This window comes from Oncorhynchus gorbuscha, linkage group LG16 (genome assembly GCF_021184085.1).
Source record: "Oncorhynchus gorbuscha isolate QuinsamMale2020 ecotype Even-year linkage group LG16, OgorEven_v1.0, whole genome shotgun sequence".
NCBI lineage: Eukaryota > Metazoa > Chordata > Actinopteri > Salmoniformes > Salmonidae > Oncorhynchus > Oncorhynchus gorbuscha.
Genome location: NC_060188.1, coordinates 64,825,667 through 64,842,369, shown reverse-complemented (window position 1 = coordinate 64,842,369; position 16,703 = coordinate 64,825,667). Strand labels below are relative to the sequence as shown.

General features: G+C 44.9%; 1 protein-coding gene across 1 annotated transcript in view; it reads right to left on the bottom strand.

Moving 5' to 3' along the window:
• Positions 1-16,703, bottom strand: part of LOC123999603 (UV radiation resistance-associated gene protein-like) — a 145,527-nt gene that overhangs the window by 50,393 nt on the left and 78,431 nt on the right. Inside the window, exon 13 of the mRNA XM_046305522.1 lies at positions 4,222-4,297. Coding sequence (XP_046161478.1) covers positions 4,222-4,297 — 76 coding nt within the window. The remainder of the gene's footprint in view (positions 1-4,221; positions 4,298-16,703) is intronic.

Genomic DNA, 16,703 nt, shown 5'->3' with positions numbered 1-16,703 from the left:
TGTAGCCAGAGCCCTGCTTTGTGTCAGCAGCAAGATACCGTGGCAGCCCAGCTCCAGCCGGGCACAACCTAAGGATCGCATAAAAATCACTAAAGAAAGAACAAAACACAAACACAATAATAACAACCTGGCCGTGAAGCAAAGCGCTGTGGCTCTATTGGTCAATTACACTAGTGAGTGGAAAACCCAGGCTCAGTGTTTCTAATACGGTATGGGGGAGAGGGGGGGTCATAGAGGCAGCCATTTCCTAATAAAGCCTTTAGAGTATTAATAAGGACCATACCGTAGTCTCTACTCAAACATCACTGGGACGCAATCCAGGTCTCCCAGATAAAGTGGTCTGAAACGGCCAGAGTTGTGGAAAACCCGTATCGACTGTAAAAAGGAGGAAATGAACCGTGACAGTGTTGCGTCGGTCGCTTCATGCATTCCCCCCAAACTACTGGAACACATGTGATGGCGGCGGAACCCAGTGATCAGACACAGGAATGCACAGTTTCATGCGAGGTACAGCAATTCCCCATAGATGGCGGGGGAGCTGTCTTTGTGGTGGGTTCCGCTACATCTACTATGAAATGTTTACCACTTGCGCTGCTCTGCAACAACGTTTCACAACCATTGTCAGCTGTAGGGAGCTGATCCATGCGGTGCACATAGGTTGATTTTGAGTCGGCCCAGTAAATCATTCTCAACATGGATATATCCCCCCAGTCACACATGGAATGTATAAGATGCTAGACTGACAAAAACTCATGAGCTCACCTTCAAAGCATTCAGTGACACAGACACAGAATGTTGACTGTCTTGCACAATGACGAGAGCGAGATTTTCCGGATGGATTCACCGCAAGTCAACCTGAGGATTTGATTTTTTACCGACACACAGTCACATGCCAAACGCTATTCCAGGGGGTAGGGTGGGGTCCCACAAATGTAACGTTTGGTAAAGACTGGGACTCTATATATTGCTGTTTGAGCCTACTTGCCAGGTTTTTAAAGGGGCAGTTCAGTCAAAAACATGATTTTCTGTTTCCACACTATGAGGTCGAAATAACACTGATGAGGCAAAAAATATGATAATTATGATAAGCTTTTTGGAGTGAAAAAAACACCTTGAATATCTGCCTGATCAGGTGGGATGGAGATTTTGGCCCACAGCATGACATCATTATCTGATTATTCTGACCAATGACCACTCATGTTTTATTTGCATATGTATCCTACTACTTTGAAGCGGGGTAGGCTCTAGAGTCTAGACAATCTTATCCGCCAAATGTAAATATACACTTTATATACAAATGTATGTTGACCCACCCTTCAAATTAGTGGATTCGGCTATTTCAGCCACACGTTGCTGACAGGTGTATAAAATCGAGCACAAAGCCATGCAATCTCCATAGACAAACACCGGCATTAGAATGGTCTTACTGAAGAGCTCAGTTACTTTCAACGTGGCACCGTCATAGGATGCCACTTTTCCAACAAGTCAGTTTGTAAAATTTCTGCCCTGCTCGATCTGTCCCGGTCAACTGTAAGTGCTGTTATTGTGAAGTGGAAACGTCTAGGAGCAACAACGGCTCAGCAGCGAAGTGGTAGGCCACACATGCTCACAGAACCAGACCTCCAAGTGCTAAAGCGCATAAAAATTGCCTGTCCTCATTTGCACCACTCACTACAGAGTTCCAAACTGCCTCTGGAAGCAACGTCAGCACAATAACTGTTCTTCGGGAGCTTCATGAAATGGATTTCCATGACCGAGCAGCTCCGCAACAGCCTAAGATGACCATGAGCAATGCCATGCGTCTCATGGAGTGGTGTAAATCTTTGGAAACACATTGGAAACACATTCTCTGGAGTGATGAATCACGCTTCACCATCTGACAATCCGATAGACAAATCTGGGTTTGGCGGATGCCAGGAGAACGCTACATGCCCCAATGCATAGTGCCAACTGTAAAGTTTGGTGGAGGAGGAATAATGGTCTAGGGCTGTTTTTCATGGTTCAGCCAGGCCCGTTAGTTCCAGTGAAAGAAAATCTTGACAATTCTGTGCTTCCAACTTTGTGGCAACAATTTGGGAAAGGCACTTTCCTGTTTCAGCATGACAATGCCCCCCTGTGCACAAAGCGAGGTCTAAACAGAAATGGTTTGCTGAGATCAGTGTGGAAAAACTTGACTGGCCTGCACAGAGCCCTGACCTCAACCCAATCCAACACCTTTGGGATGAATTGGAACGCAGACGGAGAGCCTGGCCTAATCGCCCAACATCAGTGCCCGACCTCACGATTGCTTGTGGCTGAATGGAAGCAAGTCCCTGCAGCACAATGTTCCAACATCTACTGGAAAGCCTTCCCAGAAGAGTGGAAGCTGTTATAGCAGCAAGGGGGGGGGACTAACTCCATATTAATGCCCATGATCGATGAGCAGGTGTCCACATATTTTGGTCATGTAGTGTATGTAAATATATCTAAATTTGTATCTACACACCCACTTGATCAGACTGAGAATTGCAATGGCAAAAGGAGGCTCATAATAACTTTGGGGGTGCTTATATTAGTCCAGTTACACACAAATGTTTAATGGAAATGTGTTTCTTGCATATCCCAACTGCTCCTGAGATACCCGCGGGGAGTAGGGTCACGGCCAGGGTCCAGAGACAAATGTTTCACCTTGCTGGTTCGCATACTTGAGCCGACACCTTTTTGGTTACTGGCGCAATGCTCTACCAGCCGTCCAGGGAAAGAAGTTATTTTCATGAAATAAACACACACAGTGATTTATTAGACATACGGTGATGATAAAACAAAACAAAAACAAAATGTAAAGACTGCATGGGGGATTTAAGAGGTTGATCCACGTCCATGTCTGAGATGAGAATTATCAGGCTCTCGACCCACACAGACATGCACACAGACACTCATATCCCTTTCTACTTGACAGTTACTACAGTACTGTAAAGTCAATCAAATGACACCATCATCAACACTTCTTCCAGGATAGTATTTCACCTCTAAACCTGGCAGAGCGGACAGGCAAAAGTGAGGGAAAGAAAATCAGATCTGATGTTGGAGCAACTCACACCACAGTAAAACGGTCACTGGTCTATAATTCTAAGAACCCCATGGAAATGTTACTTATCTGAACCCCTTATAGATCATTACAATCATAACAGTACATGAAACAAACTGGGGGAAAAAGCATTCTCGATTTCAGTTCGGTTGCATAAAGAACAGAACACGATCATTTTGAAACATGTAACATTTTCTGGGTCTCCATACATACCGTACAGAACAAATAATGGTTCTGCTCTTTCATGCAAATCATAACATGCACCCTAGACCTCCTTGGGTTTTCAGTCCAAGCTTATTTGAATTTGCAGTGGGTAGTTTGTCCCCCCCATCTCTCTCTCGTTGTTGGACCAAGGCGGATGGAGGATGGCAGCAGTTTGGATAGCAGCTAGCTAACAGGTTGCGGCAGCGGCAGTGCGTCAGAGTCCAAACCTCCCAAAGTGCAGTCATTTGAACCCAGCCACCTGTTGCAGTTAATTGCCCTGCTTAATACACTGGAGAGATCCCATTCCACATTCTCATAATGGAATGCAAATTGTTATATTTGGTGCTCAATGATTAAAGGAGGGAGGGGGGTGGAGAGGGGGGACTCACACAGGTCAACAAATTAGACCCATTTTAATCGAGTTTGACCCGTGTGTGTGTGTGTGTGTGTGTGTGTGTGTGTGTGTGTGTGTGCGTGTGTGCGTGCGTGCGTGCGTGCGTGCCCTTCTCCCTCACAGTATCCTGAGCCATTACATACAGAGGGTCAGTATGTACACTGGGGCCTCCCTCTAGTCCAGTCTGTTTTCATGCATCCTAGTTTCTCCATATGTATTATGAGTTTGCAGGTCTTTCAAAACAACGGGATCAGAGGAACACAGTAACAAGGCTCCAGTCCAAATGGACATGACTTGATTGATCCAAAACATGTGTAAAAACCAACAGACCAATGCAAACACTGTCTGTTCCCCACACAGAAACCTTTCAGTGACTTAACACCCTCAGACCATCTGAACTTCTGAGTTGGCCTGACACATGCTGGTGCTTTGTAGCTCAGTTGGTAGAGCATGGCACTTAACACCCGGGTAAAATGTATACACGCATGACTAAGTCGCATTGGATACAAATGTCTGCTAAATGACATATATTAAATATATTTTGTGTCAACATTACCTGGGCGATGTTCTTGTTGATCAGGTAGACTCCGTACTCAAACTGAAAACGCTCTCCTCGAGGGTAAAGTGGGAATCTGTGTGAGAAGAAGAGAAAGAGCGATGATAATGAGTGTACAGTACTGGAGTAAGTGGTACTGGAGTAAGTGGTACTGGAGTAGGTGGTACTGGAGTAGGTGGTACTGGAGTAGGTGGTACTGGAGTAGGTGGTACTGGAGTAGGTGGTACTAGGGTAAGTGGTACTGGAGTAAGTGGTACTGGAGTAAGTGGTACTGGAGTAAGTGGTACTGGGGTAGGTGGTACTGGGGTAAGTGGTACTGGAGTAAGTGGTACTGGGGTAAGTGGTACTGGAGTAAGTGGTACTGGGGTAAGTGGTACTGGAGTAAGTGGTACTGGAGTAAGTGGTACTGGAGTAGGTGGTACTGGAGTAGGTGGTACTGGGGTAAGTGGTACTGGAGTAGGTGGTACTGGAGTAGGTGGTACTGGAGTAGGTGGTACTGGGGTAGGTGGTACTGGGGTAGGTGGTACTGGGGTAAGTGGTACTGGAGTAAGTGGTACACATGGGGGTCTGTGGGTAACAGCAGAGAGAAACCTAATCCTGATAGATTGAGGAGTTGAGAGCGCAGAGGCCCTCCCTCCTCTCTAACATCAAAACAGTTCCTGGGCTCTTCAGAGAGACATCTACCACAGTAATAACAATACCACAGTTAGGGTTGAAAAAGGAGGGTATATTACTATAAACTTTTAAAGTTTACCAGTAAACTACCAGAAGTTTTGTAACTTTCAAGGATTTAATTTAACTGATCACAAGACATCTGTGAGAAATACATGGACAGGCAGCTGGGCTTCCTGAGGAAGAACATGGAGGACAGCATGGAGAGAACGATAGAGGAGAGGATAGGGAAGGAGGTGGAGAAGCTGCAGCCCTTTTGGGTACTTTTTATATCTCTGGCCATCTGTGTGTCATTCTCATATGTAAAATATTCAATGGTTGACCCTGTAAAACACATTTCTGCACCTATGTAACAATAAAACATTTTGATTAGATTTTTTACTATGTCAATACGTCTTTGTTGTAAATGTATTGGCACCAAACTGGTGGTGGTTTTGAAAAAAGTAAATCGTTGGAAGAGTTGCAGAGTTAATTGAAAATAATGCCATTGTTGATAAGATGCTTTTTTCATTAATTATGCAATTTTCTCTTGAACCATATGGTCTATTCAATATAAAGTCATGGACAATATGGGCACATATATAAAAAAAAGTATACTATATTTGAATACATATTTTTGTTTAAGTCATTCAAGTATAATTTACCAACATTACCATAGATTGCCATAGATTACCTGTATTCCGGTAACTTTGGTAAATTACCGGTAGCTTTGCAACCCTAACTACAGTAAATAAAGTAATAACCAGACTTGTATATGAGGGTAATAACAAATTAGGAGTGCAATTTCACACATACCTCAAATATATAACATATCTACATCGCCGATTGAAAATAGCCAGAATAAACCATGTGGTGCTTGAAATTGTTTTTTCATTCCTTGTTGGTTTAACATTGACAGATTCACCAACAAGACTGAGTGCTGTGAAATAAATTGCTTCCCTGTTGTCACAGTCCAGGAATTACTGTAGTGTAGTCTGTATCTGTTGGGGTTTGGTAGATAAAACATCTTAGCAGAAGCTGAAGGGAAACACTGAACTGAAATATCAGCCAAGCTCGGAACCATCCAGGCTGCATACTGTAGGCCTATCAAACAGCCTGTACACCTGCTTTTACACTTCAGGGAACAAAGACAGACAGATGGAGAGGCTCGGTGGGAAAAAAAACATTCAGCATTCAAGTGCCAGTCAGATGTCTAGCTAGTAGGGCAGGGCAGGCAGACACACACACAGTGCTGAAAACCCCTGGATGGAAGTGTTAATGTGGAGATGGAGAGACTGCCCCAGGCCGAGCCTGCTGACCCCCCCTAGTGACAACAACGCTCTCCTCTCATCCCACTATGGCTCAAGTCTGCCTTATCCTATGATAGTCCCTGTCACTATGTGCTCATGTCTGCTCCAACAGAGAGGATGTACTGAAGAGATGTGCCCAGGGCACGGTCTTACTCTGCTCGCACACGCACAGAGACCTGCTTGAGTTAAACATGTACGACTACTGACTACTCCTCCACTGTCAGGCTCAGCAGTCAGTCAGGTCAGGAGGTGCAAGTGAACATCCGGCCCTCCTCCCCCTTCCCTTCCTCCCCGTCCCCTTCCTGTCAGTGGACATGGCTGAGCCCCTGAAGCCAGGACAGGTTCTACTGGTAATCCTGTGTTAGAAGAGACATGCCCTCTTCCCGCAAACTGACCCCCAGGTGCCAGGGGCCCAGAGCCGAGGAGCGAGGGGCCCAGGTCAAGAGTTTGGAGGTTCCTCTTGTCACACCACTGGTACTGTACATCACTGTTACAGGGCAAGGTGCATGAGGCAATGACTGTAGCCCCAACTGATACAGCCTAGCTACTGCAGCTCTGTTATCTATAATGCCTGATGTCCACCAGATGCATATGTGTTTGTTTTGCCGGATGTCTAGCCCGCATTTTCCACACTTGATGCACATGTGCTTTGCTGTTCAACTAGCTAAAAGCTAGCAAGCTGCAGTCTGCGTGTGTTCTTCTGTTTGTACCACGGCATGGTAAAGTAATGCACGAGTTGAAAATATTGAACGCATGCTGTACCCAGAACACACAGCAGCCTAGTGCGGCATCCCCAACGTAGCGTTGCGGACAGCACCATTAACAACGTTCCCGCCGGAACGCAAAGAGTTTGATGCATCTGGTGGACATGAGGTATAACGCTTTAACGCCTTAGTACAGACTGTAGTGCAGTTCTCCTCCTCGGCCCAATACATACACACAATTCATTCAGTTTCTTGTGAGGTGCATTACATAGAAACTCTTTACCAAATAAAGTAGACAAATAACACTGTTGGTTTCACAGACAGAGGGAAACACTATAGGCCACACAGCCTCAGACACTTGTTTCACTCCTACATACCCTGCCTAGTCAAACCCCAGAGGAAGCAGCATGCCAGAGGTCATATCTCATGACCAGGAAATAACTAACAGAGGGAGAAATAACACATCAAACACACACAGTCTCATAGCAGGCATTCCAACAATCACTTTCTCCCGACAACATATGATTAGTTTGCTGGTGAAGGGGAAATCAGAGAGAGAGAGGCTGACACGCGCACATAAGCACACATATAGAAAAGCAAAGGAACACATGAAGATACATCGACGTGCACACGCCCTCACCCGCATGGTTTGCCGTCACGGTGAGGTGATTAATGAGTGCTGTCCAGTGCGTCTGAAATCACACTGAAGGGACTCCGGTTCACCAAACACCAGGAATTCCTCCCGGGAACGTCCAGTAAAGTTAAATATATTATTACACACCAGCAGGAGGGAGGGGAAGAGGAAGTCAGGGGTCCCAAAGAGATGTGGGGGAGGGGGGGGGTAGAGAGCTGACAGGAGAGGGATAGAGAGAGAGGGAAGATGGGAGTGAGAGAAGAGAGAATAGAGGGAGGGTGCAACATGTGAGAGTGAGAGAGACACGACGAGAGAGCAGTTATAGAAAAGACAGAAAAGAAGAGAGAGACAGGTGAGAGGGAATGACAGAGAGAGGGAAGGAGACAGAAAAGAGGGGGAGTTGGAGTGGAAAGCAGTCATTTTTACCAATGGGCTGGCCGGCCGGTCTTCTCTTGGCGTCTGTGCTGAAATGATCTGTTGCACAAGCTGGATGAACTGGATTACAATCGTCCTTGGAACAGCTCTCAGGCCCACGGGAGCCCTCCATCCATCCACAGACCAGAGCCAGAACACAGAATACACACATACATATATACATGCATACATACACTCGTTGCTCTCCTTTCTGGTTTCAATTATAATCTCTTTCTCGTCAGACAAACACACAACGACATACATGCACACACACCACAGCCTTCCGCTACTCACCTTCATTAAAATAGATGTATTTCTATTACTCCCATGTCCAAATACCTCTCCCCACACCCCAACTCTGGCAGCTCTTTACATTCAATTGGCAAACTAAATATGACACTGACAGGCACCATGATCAACACTGTCATCCGCACTGACATCTACTTAATGTGATAAAAAAACTCTCATTCCCTCCCTATCTCACACGCCAATCTGTGTGGAGGACCTGTCTAAGCTGAGCTGTCTAAGCTGAGCTGTCTGCGAGTCGCGCGGACGGCCGGGTAGAGATATGTAATTAATAAGGAGCAGTGTGGGGAACACTAGGTACGTCTTAAAAGCAGCTTCTAACAGAAAGCCCCTTCACTTTAAAGGGTTAGAGTATTTACACAGCCCTCGGTTTCATCAGCCCACCAGGCCTTTACCTCACAGACAACCCTAAAATACGATAGCAGGACGGGACCCTCGTAAAAAGGAGAAAATAAATAAATACTCTGGAGTGCAGAGGAAGCCAATAACATATATGGAATCATGTAGTTACCAAAGAAGTGTTCAACAAATAAAAATGTATCTTATATTTGAGATTCTTAAAAGTAGCCACCCTTTACCTTGATGACAGCTTTGCACACGCTTGGCAGTCTCTCAACCAGCATCACCTGGAATGCTTTTCCAACAGTCTTGAAGGAGTTCCCACATATGCTGAGTACTTGTTGGGTGCTCTTCCTTCACTCTGCAGTTTAACTCATCCCTAACCATCTCAATTGGGTTGAGATCGGGTGATTGTGGAGGCCAAGTAATCTAATGCAGCACTCCATCACTCTCCCTCTTGGTCAAATAGCCCTTACACAGCCTGGAGGTGTGTTGGGTCACCGTCCTGTTGAAAATCAAATGAGAGTCCCACTAAGCGCAAACCAGATGGGATGGCGTATCGCTGCAGAATGCTGTGGTAGCCATGCTGGTTAAGTGTGCCTTGAATTCTAAATAAAATCTGGCAGTGTCACCAGCAAAGCACCACCTCACCTCCTCCTCCATGCTTCACGGTGAGAACCACACATGCACTCTGCGTCTCACAAAGACACAGGGAATGGAACCAAAAATATCAAAAGGAAAGATTTCCATTGGTCTAATGTCCATTGCTCGTGTTTCTTGGCACAAGCAAGTCTCTTCTTATTATTGGTGTTCTTTAGCAGTTGTTTCTTTGCAGCAATTCAACCATGAAGGCCTGATTGACGCAGTCTCCTCTGAACAGTTGATGTTGAGAAGCGTCTGTTACATGAACTCTGAAGCATTTATTTGGGCTGCAATTTCTGAGGCTTGTAACTCTAATGAACTCATCCTCTGCAGCCGAGGTTACTCTTTTCCTTTCCTGTCACGGTCCTCATGAGAGCCAGTTTCATCATAGCGTTTGATGGTTTTTGCAAATACACTTGAATAAACCTGCAAAATTCTAAATTTTCTGGATTAACTGACCTTGTCTTAAAGGATCTTCACCGTTTTTTTCAAATTTTCACCTCAAATGACATACCCAAATCGAACCGCAAGTAGCTCAGGCCCTGAAGCAAAGATATGCATATTCTTGGTACCATTTCAAAGTAAACACTTTGAAGTACTCGAGGCGGCGAACAAGCGATTCGGTGGAATTCTCTCTGAGCCTCTTTACTGTGTCGTCCACCATGCTCGATGCTAGGTACAAGGACCGCTACATCGATGCAGACCAGAAACAGTGTTTATGTGAAATGTTAAATACACAGCTGGACAAGAGGGAAACGGACACAGTAACAGTGTGCACCAAGGAAGAGAGGCCACGGACAGAAAGAGCTGAAACTTCACTGTTTGATGTGTATGATGAAATCCTGGTTGAGACTGAACAAATTAACAACAAAACAGCACAGCAAGTAAGTGAAAGAAATAGGTTTTGATTATGTTTTACAGGTCATGGGGACATACAGTTGTGGTCAGAAGTTTACATACACTTAGGTTGGAGTCCTTAAAACTTGTTTTTCAACCACTCCACAATTTACTTGTTAACAAACTATAGTTTTGGCAAGTCGGTTTGGACATCTACTTTGTGCATGACACAAGTCATTTTTCCAATAATTGTTGGAAAAAGATTATTTCACTTACAATTCACAGAATCACAATTCCAATGGGTCAGAAGTTCACATACACTAAGTTGACTGTGCTTTTAAACAGCTTGGAAAATTCCAGAAAATGATGTCAATTAGCCTATTAGAAGCTTCTTAAGCCCTGACATCATTTGAGTCAATTGGAGGTGTACCTGTGGATGTACTTCAAGGCTTACCTTCAAACTCAGTGCCTCTTTGCTTGACATCATGGGAAAAATCAAAAGAAATCAGACCAAAAGACTTCAAAAAATAATTGTAGACCTCTACAAGTCTGGTTCATCCTTGGGAGCAATTTCCAAATGCCTGAAGGTACCACGTTCATCTGTACAAACAATAGTATGCAGGTATAAACACCAAGGGACCAGGGAGACGTCATACCGCTCAGGAAGGAGACGCGCTCTGTCTCCTAGAGATGAACGAACTTTGGTGCGAAAAGTGCAAATCAATCCCAGAACAACAGCCAGCTTATTTTTCCCGCAAACACATGCTTGTGAATATTTCCTGAAATCTTTCCCGGACTAGCTGTCTTGGTTTTCTGATTACTTGATATTTTATGATTACTTGATATCTTGTGAAGATGCTGGAGGAAATAGGTACAAAATAATCTATATCCACAATAAAACAAGTCTTATATCGACATAACCTGAAAGGCCGCTCAGCAAGGAAGAAGCAAGAGCTCCAAAACCACCATAAAAAAATATTGTACTTTTTGGAGAAATGTCCTCTGGTCTGATGAAACAAAAATAGAACTGTTTGGCCATAATGACCATCGTTATGTTTGTAGGAAAAAGGAGGATGCTTGCAAGCCGAAGAACACCATGCCAACCATGAAGCACGGGGGTGGCAGCATCATGTTGTGGGGTGCTTTGCGGCAGGAGGGTCAGGTGCACTTCACAAAATAGATGGCATCATGAGGATGGAAATTATTTGGATATATTGAAGCAACATCTCAAGACATCAGTCAGGAAGTTAAAGCTTGGTCACAAATGGGTCTTCCAAATGGACAATGACGCCAAGCATACTTCCAAAGTTGTGGCAAAATGGCTTAAGGACAACAAAGTCAAGGTATTGGAGTGGCCGTCACAAAGCCCAGACCTCAATCCTATAGAACATGTGTGGGCAGAACTGAAAAAGCGTGTGCGAGCAAGGAGGCCTACAAACCTTACTTAGTTACACCAGCTCTGTCAGGAGGAATGGGCCAAAATTCACCCAACTTATTGTGGGAAGCTTGTGGAAGGCTACCTGAAACGTTTGACCCAAGTTAAACAATTTAAAGGCAATGCTACCAAATACTAATTAAGTAAATGTAAACTTCTGACCCACTGGGAATGTGATGTGAAAGAAATGAAATCTGAAATAAATCATTCTCTCTAAGACAGGGAATTTTTACCAGGATTAAATGTCAGGAATTGTGAAAAACTGAGTTTACATGTATTTGGCTAAGGTGTATGTAAACTTCTGACTTCAACTGTATGTAAATGCCAACAAAATAACTTTTTGGTCAGTGTGGTGTGGTTTGTGTGTGTAATCTTTATTTAAACTAGGCAAGTCAGTTAAGAACAAATTCTTAATTACAATGACGACCCAGACGACGCTGGGCCAATTGAGCTCCGCCCTATGGGACTCCCAATCACAGCCGGATGTGATACAGACTGGATTTGAACCAGGGACTATAGTGATGCCTCTTGCACTGAGATGCAGTGCCCTAGACCGCTGCGTCCGTTTGTGTGTGTGTTAACTATTTAACTTTACTAGACTGCTTAAAAGGCTGCTAAAATGTTAAATATCGGTTATCGGTCAACAATGTCATATCGGTGCGTCCTTACTTTTTTGGTTACTAAATGTTCTGTTTGATGTCTTCACTCTTATTTTACGATGTAGAAAAACCCTTGAATGAGTAGGTGTCTCCAAACCTTTGACGGGTAATGTATATAATTACCAAATAAATATATTGGGGATTGGAAATGATGCAGACAATTACATTGATGGAAGCCACAATCTATCTGCAATATTAAAACTGATCTACCCCTAAAAAATAAATTTCATTGGGTAGGTTCCTTACTATATGTAATTCGTGAGATTTACTAGTTACCTGTCCAAAATTGTAATCAGTAACGTAACTTTTGTACTACCCAAACTCACTAGCATAATATGATTACTTTCAGTAACTTTTGGACTACCCAAACTCACTAGCATAATCTGATTACTTTCAGTAACTTTTGTACTACCCAAACTCACTAGCATAATCTGATTACTTTCAGTAACTTTTGGACTACTTTTCCCTTAACGCTAGAAAAGCCTGGCCTCTTTGGACCTCCCTTCAGGCCAATGAGGAGTCATCTTGACTCAACATTCTAACATCTAATAAATATATTTAAATGTATGCTATCTGAATACACCAAATGTGCAAATCAACAGTTCTGGTTCACATAGTGGAGTTGGGAGTTAGCCACTCGTAACCATTACTTACACTTAGCTATGTGCAGTCGGCTCGAAGAAAAGAAAAAACGAGAAGAAAAAAAATTCCCCAGAAGTTCCCTAGAATGTCTTTAATGTGCGATTTCAAACGCACCAGGACCATAAATGATGTGAGGCCTGCTTTTAAAAAAACACCTGCTGCCTCGCAACTGTCACGGCTAATGGCACCGGTTACTATATAAATCACAGCGAGCTGTAATTTCCAATATCTGAGAAATGATTACATTGAGCATATGTCAGTGAATGCTATTTTAATGACTGCCGCTCTACTCCACTTACATCTCGGGTAAGGAACCATCTTGGAGCAAACGCACTGCTGTAGAAATGTCTCCCTCCCTCGACTCAATACTGGTACACCGTGTATGTAGCCAAGTTATCTTACTCATTGGCATTTATTATTACTTTCTATTATTTCTCTGTTTTCTCTCTCTGCATTGTTGGGAAGGTCCCATAAGTAAGCCTTTCACTGTTAGCCTAAACCTGTTGTTAACAAAGCATGTGACAAATAAAATAAGATTGGATTCTCTCCCTCCCTGCCCTGCTCTGCCCCCCCCTATTATTTTAATTAGAACCAGAGAGCTGGACCCAGAGGACAGGATCTAAGCAGATTTCTCTATGGGGCTAGCTAGGTGATCTCCCTCTGCAGAAGTGCCTCTATTTATCACAGGGAATCTAAACTTCCTCCCAGATGCTGACCAGAAGTGAAACGGACACATGGAACGCTATTTCGAATTTGTGTTCACAATCTTGTGGCAGGGAGTCACAGGCCATATACAGCTGACTACTCCCATGAGTCTTAATGTTAGAGAGAGAGAGGGGGAGAGAGCACTGACTTTACTGCTAACTTCTTTATTGAGGAAAAATGTACTTCCTACGACTGTGATATGTGGTTGTTAAGATGAACACACTAACTGAAAGTCGCTCTGGACAAGAGCGTCTGCTAAATGACTAAAATGTAAATGTAGAGTGAGACCCGGCCGCTATTGGCATTAAGACAACACAAGTCAGGCCAACAGTTACCCATCGATGAAAAAGCAGTGTAAAATATAATGTACAGATGAACCGAGCCAACTAAGCCACTCCTTTGAGTTAACGATCATAGTTATGGCTTTGAAAGGCGTTCAACTAAGGCAGATGTTTATTATTAACAGCTTTACATGAAAAAGACAAATTTGTCAATTGGTTGTTAAATGGGCTAAAATAGAAGGGAATGTATCCTAATGGCTGAGGCATTAACAGAGTGATGGTAGAGTAGAGTATAGGCTGGGTGGTGGGTGCCTGAGGCATCAGGGCATTGGACCACTGAGGATGGGGAGCAGCCTGGTCTCACTGGCCCACTCAGCTCATCTTCTTTGGATCACAGGGTAGCAGGGCCAGTCAACCTCTTATGCAACTGACCCGTCTGGCACACCAGACAATCCTTCCCTTTCCCCTGGGCTATCCAAAACTCACTAACCCTTTACAGTACTTCCTATTATATTGTACTACATCTTTGAGGGGGTAAAAGAGTGTGAGAAAGTATTTGCGTGATTGGGTGTGTGTTGTGTGAAAGTCTGCCCGTCTCCATTCTGTGTCCTGTCATTGAGCAACTATTCTACCCCCTCCCTCCGCTCTCTCCTCTCCTGTCCCGTGACTAAGGGAGGTTCAGCCACCCCTTCCCCTGGTCCCACATGGTCCATGTTAAGGGACGCGAAAGCGGTGAAACCCCGTAACAATAACCTTCTTTTGAGCTGCAGGTCCTGCCGAGCCGAGGCCCTCTCTTAGAATCTCTCCCTCCCTCCATTCCCTGGCAGTCATAGTTCCACCCCAGCCGCACAACACTATACTTGAGCCACACATTGATGTGTCAATCCCTTCTTAGACGTTTTTCTTTCTTTCTTAAGCCTTCACTTTCATAACGAAACTCAGACAAAAAAAATGGATTCCCTCTTAATAGTCCTAGTAAAAAGGCTGTATGAGGCAGCGCTTAGACTTTTAACAGCCGGGCTCTGGTCTCAATCATACAGTCAGTGGACATCTGGATCGCATCTCCCCATTCTCCCCCATGCAATCAGACACACTAGAGCTATGGAGCTGATGCTGGGCTCGCCCTGCTGCTGCTCTCCACAATGTGGGTGCAACGTGTCGTTACAGCACATTGCATTCTGAGAATGTCTTTAGGGGGTGAAAGCTTCCGAGATTCCAAATAATGGTGCGTTCAAGGTAGGCCTAGTGCCAACAAACAGGCAAAGTGGAGTCATCGCCGTTCACCACCTTTCCCTAAAAACTCCTTGCAGTTCCCAAGCGGCCCCATTCATTCATTCCACACTGACTGAGAGGTCTCTAGAGGGCACTCAAGTTCAGCTGTACACAGGTCTGCCTGCTCTTGCTGTGGCAAAATGGCCGCCTACATAAAAGCCAAGGTCATCATTATCCGAGACCGCAGGTCCACCGCAACTTGGAGTGGAATATAACAGCAATGCCCTCATTCTACAGGTCAGACACATTTATACATGGCTGGCACAGTCAGGAGAACCTAAATGGTTGTTAGACTCCAATTAACAAACACACACACACATATCCAGGGATAGGAAAAACATGTCTTACTCGACTATATGATGAACTGTAGGTGGTGCTAAATTTTCACATTTTTAACTAGACTGGCAGGGTGCGATGTGAGATCCACCACATGTTTGGCCTCCACAGAGGAATCAGTCACACCCCAACTTCACAGTGGGGACACTCCGCTCCATCTAGCTGGGAACAAGCTGTGCTGAGACGTCACTAGCATCTGGAACACACCACTCATAGAGAGTAATACACAGAGAGAGAGAGCGTCACACACCACAACAGCCAACTGGGGACCAGAGATGCACAGTGAGTGGTGGACTAGTAATGTTTCCCAGACCCTCCAGGAGCATGGCCGGTGTGATGCCTGCATACCTGCTCCTCCATCATCATCACAACAGAGGGTTTCTATACGCGTGCCTTCAGCAATGATCCATCGCAAACTCACCTGCTAATTCTGCCATGCTTTAAAGTTACTGCTCAGGTACCACCTCACTCATCTCTATTCATTGCCCCTTTCCGACACTTTAATCACTCTTTTTGTACACTCACAGCCTCAGACAGGTTACTTTCCATCTTCCCACACATCGTTTGGCCTCGTGTGTAGGGCCCTCTGGGACCGGCAGGCTCATAAACATGGGGAGGGGGAGGTAGAGGGGGTGAGATGTCAAATTGAAAGGAGCGTTCGGCCCTGCTCAGGGACACCCGAGGGTGATGTGGTGGGGCTGTGAGGCCGGGCTGGGTCCTCCCTTCACCCCTCCTCTGGTTTATTTTCTCTGATGGGCCTGGTGTAAATATCCTGCTTTAAAGCCCTGGGAATGGGAATGCGTACAGTGCAGTCAGGCCCTCCACAGAGGTAGATGTAGTGGGAGAGTAGAGCTGGATGGAGAGCGGGGGAGGAGAGACCCCCAGTGAGCCCCTCCAGCTGCCATGATGACATCACTCAGAGGAGCAGAAGAAGAGATAAGTCGCTGCCAGCTGCAGTGGTCTCTGACACTGCCACGCACTCTCACCATCTGCCTGTTTACGTTCAATGGTTTGGATGTATGCCATATGGATGCGTGTGTGGAGGAATGCATGTATTTGTTGACATGACTTCCCCTGTGTCTGACTAACACAATGATGGGCAGTATCCATATGTGTGTGTGTGAGGAAGTACGAGAGAAAGAGAGGAGAGATAAACACACTGGGAACATCTCACCCTGACAGGGTGATACAGTGTAAGCCCAGAACAGCCAACAGAGTTAGATGAAGCATTGGTCAGGGCTTACTGGGTTACTGAGGTACTAATGAGGGTCCACGAGGCTTGCTGCCTGTCTAGGGAACTGTTAGTTACTATGAG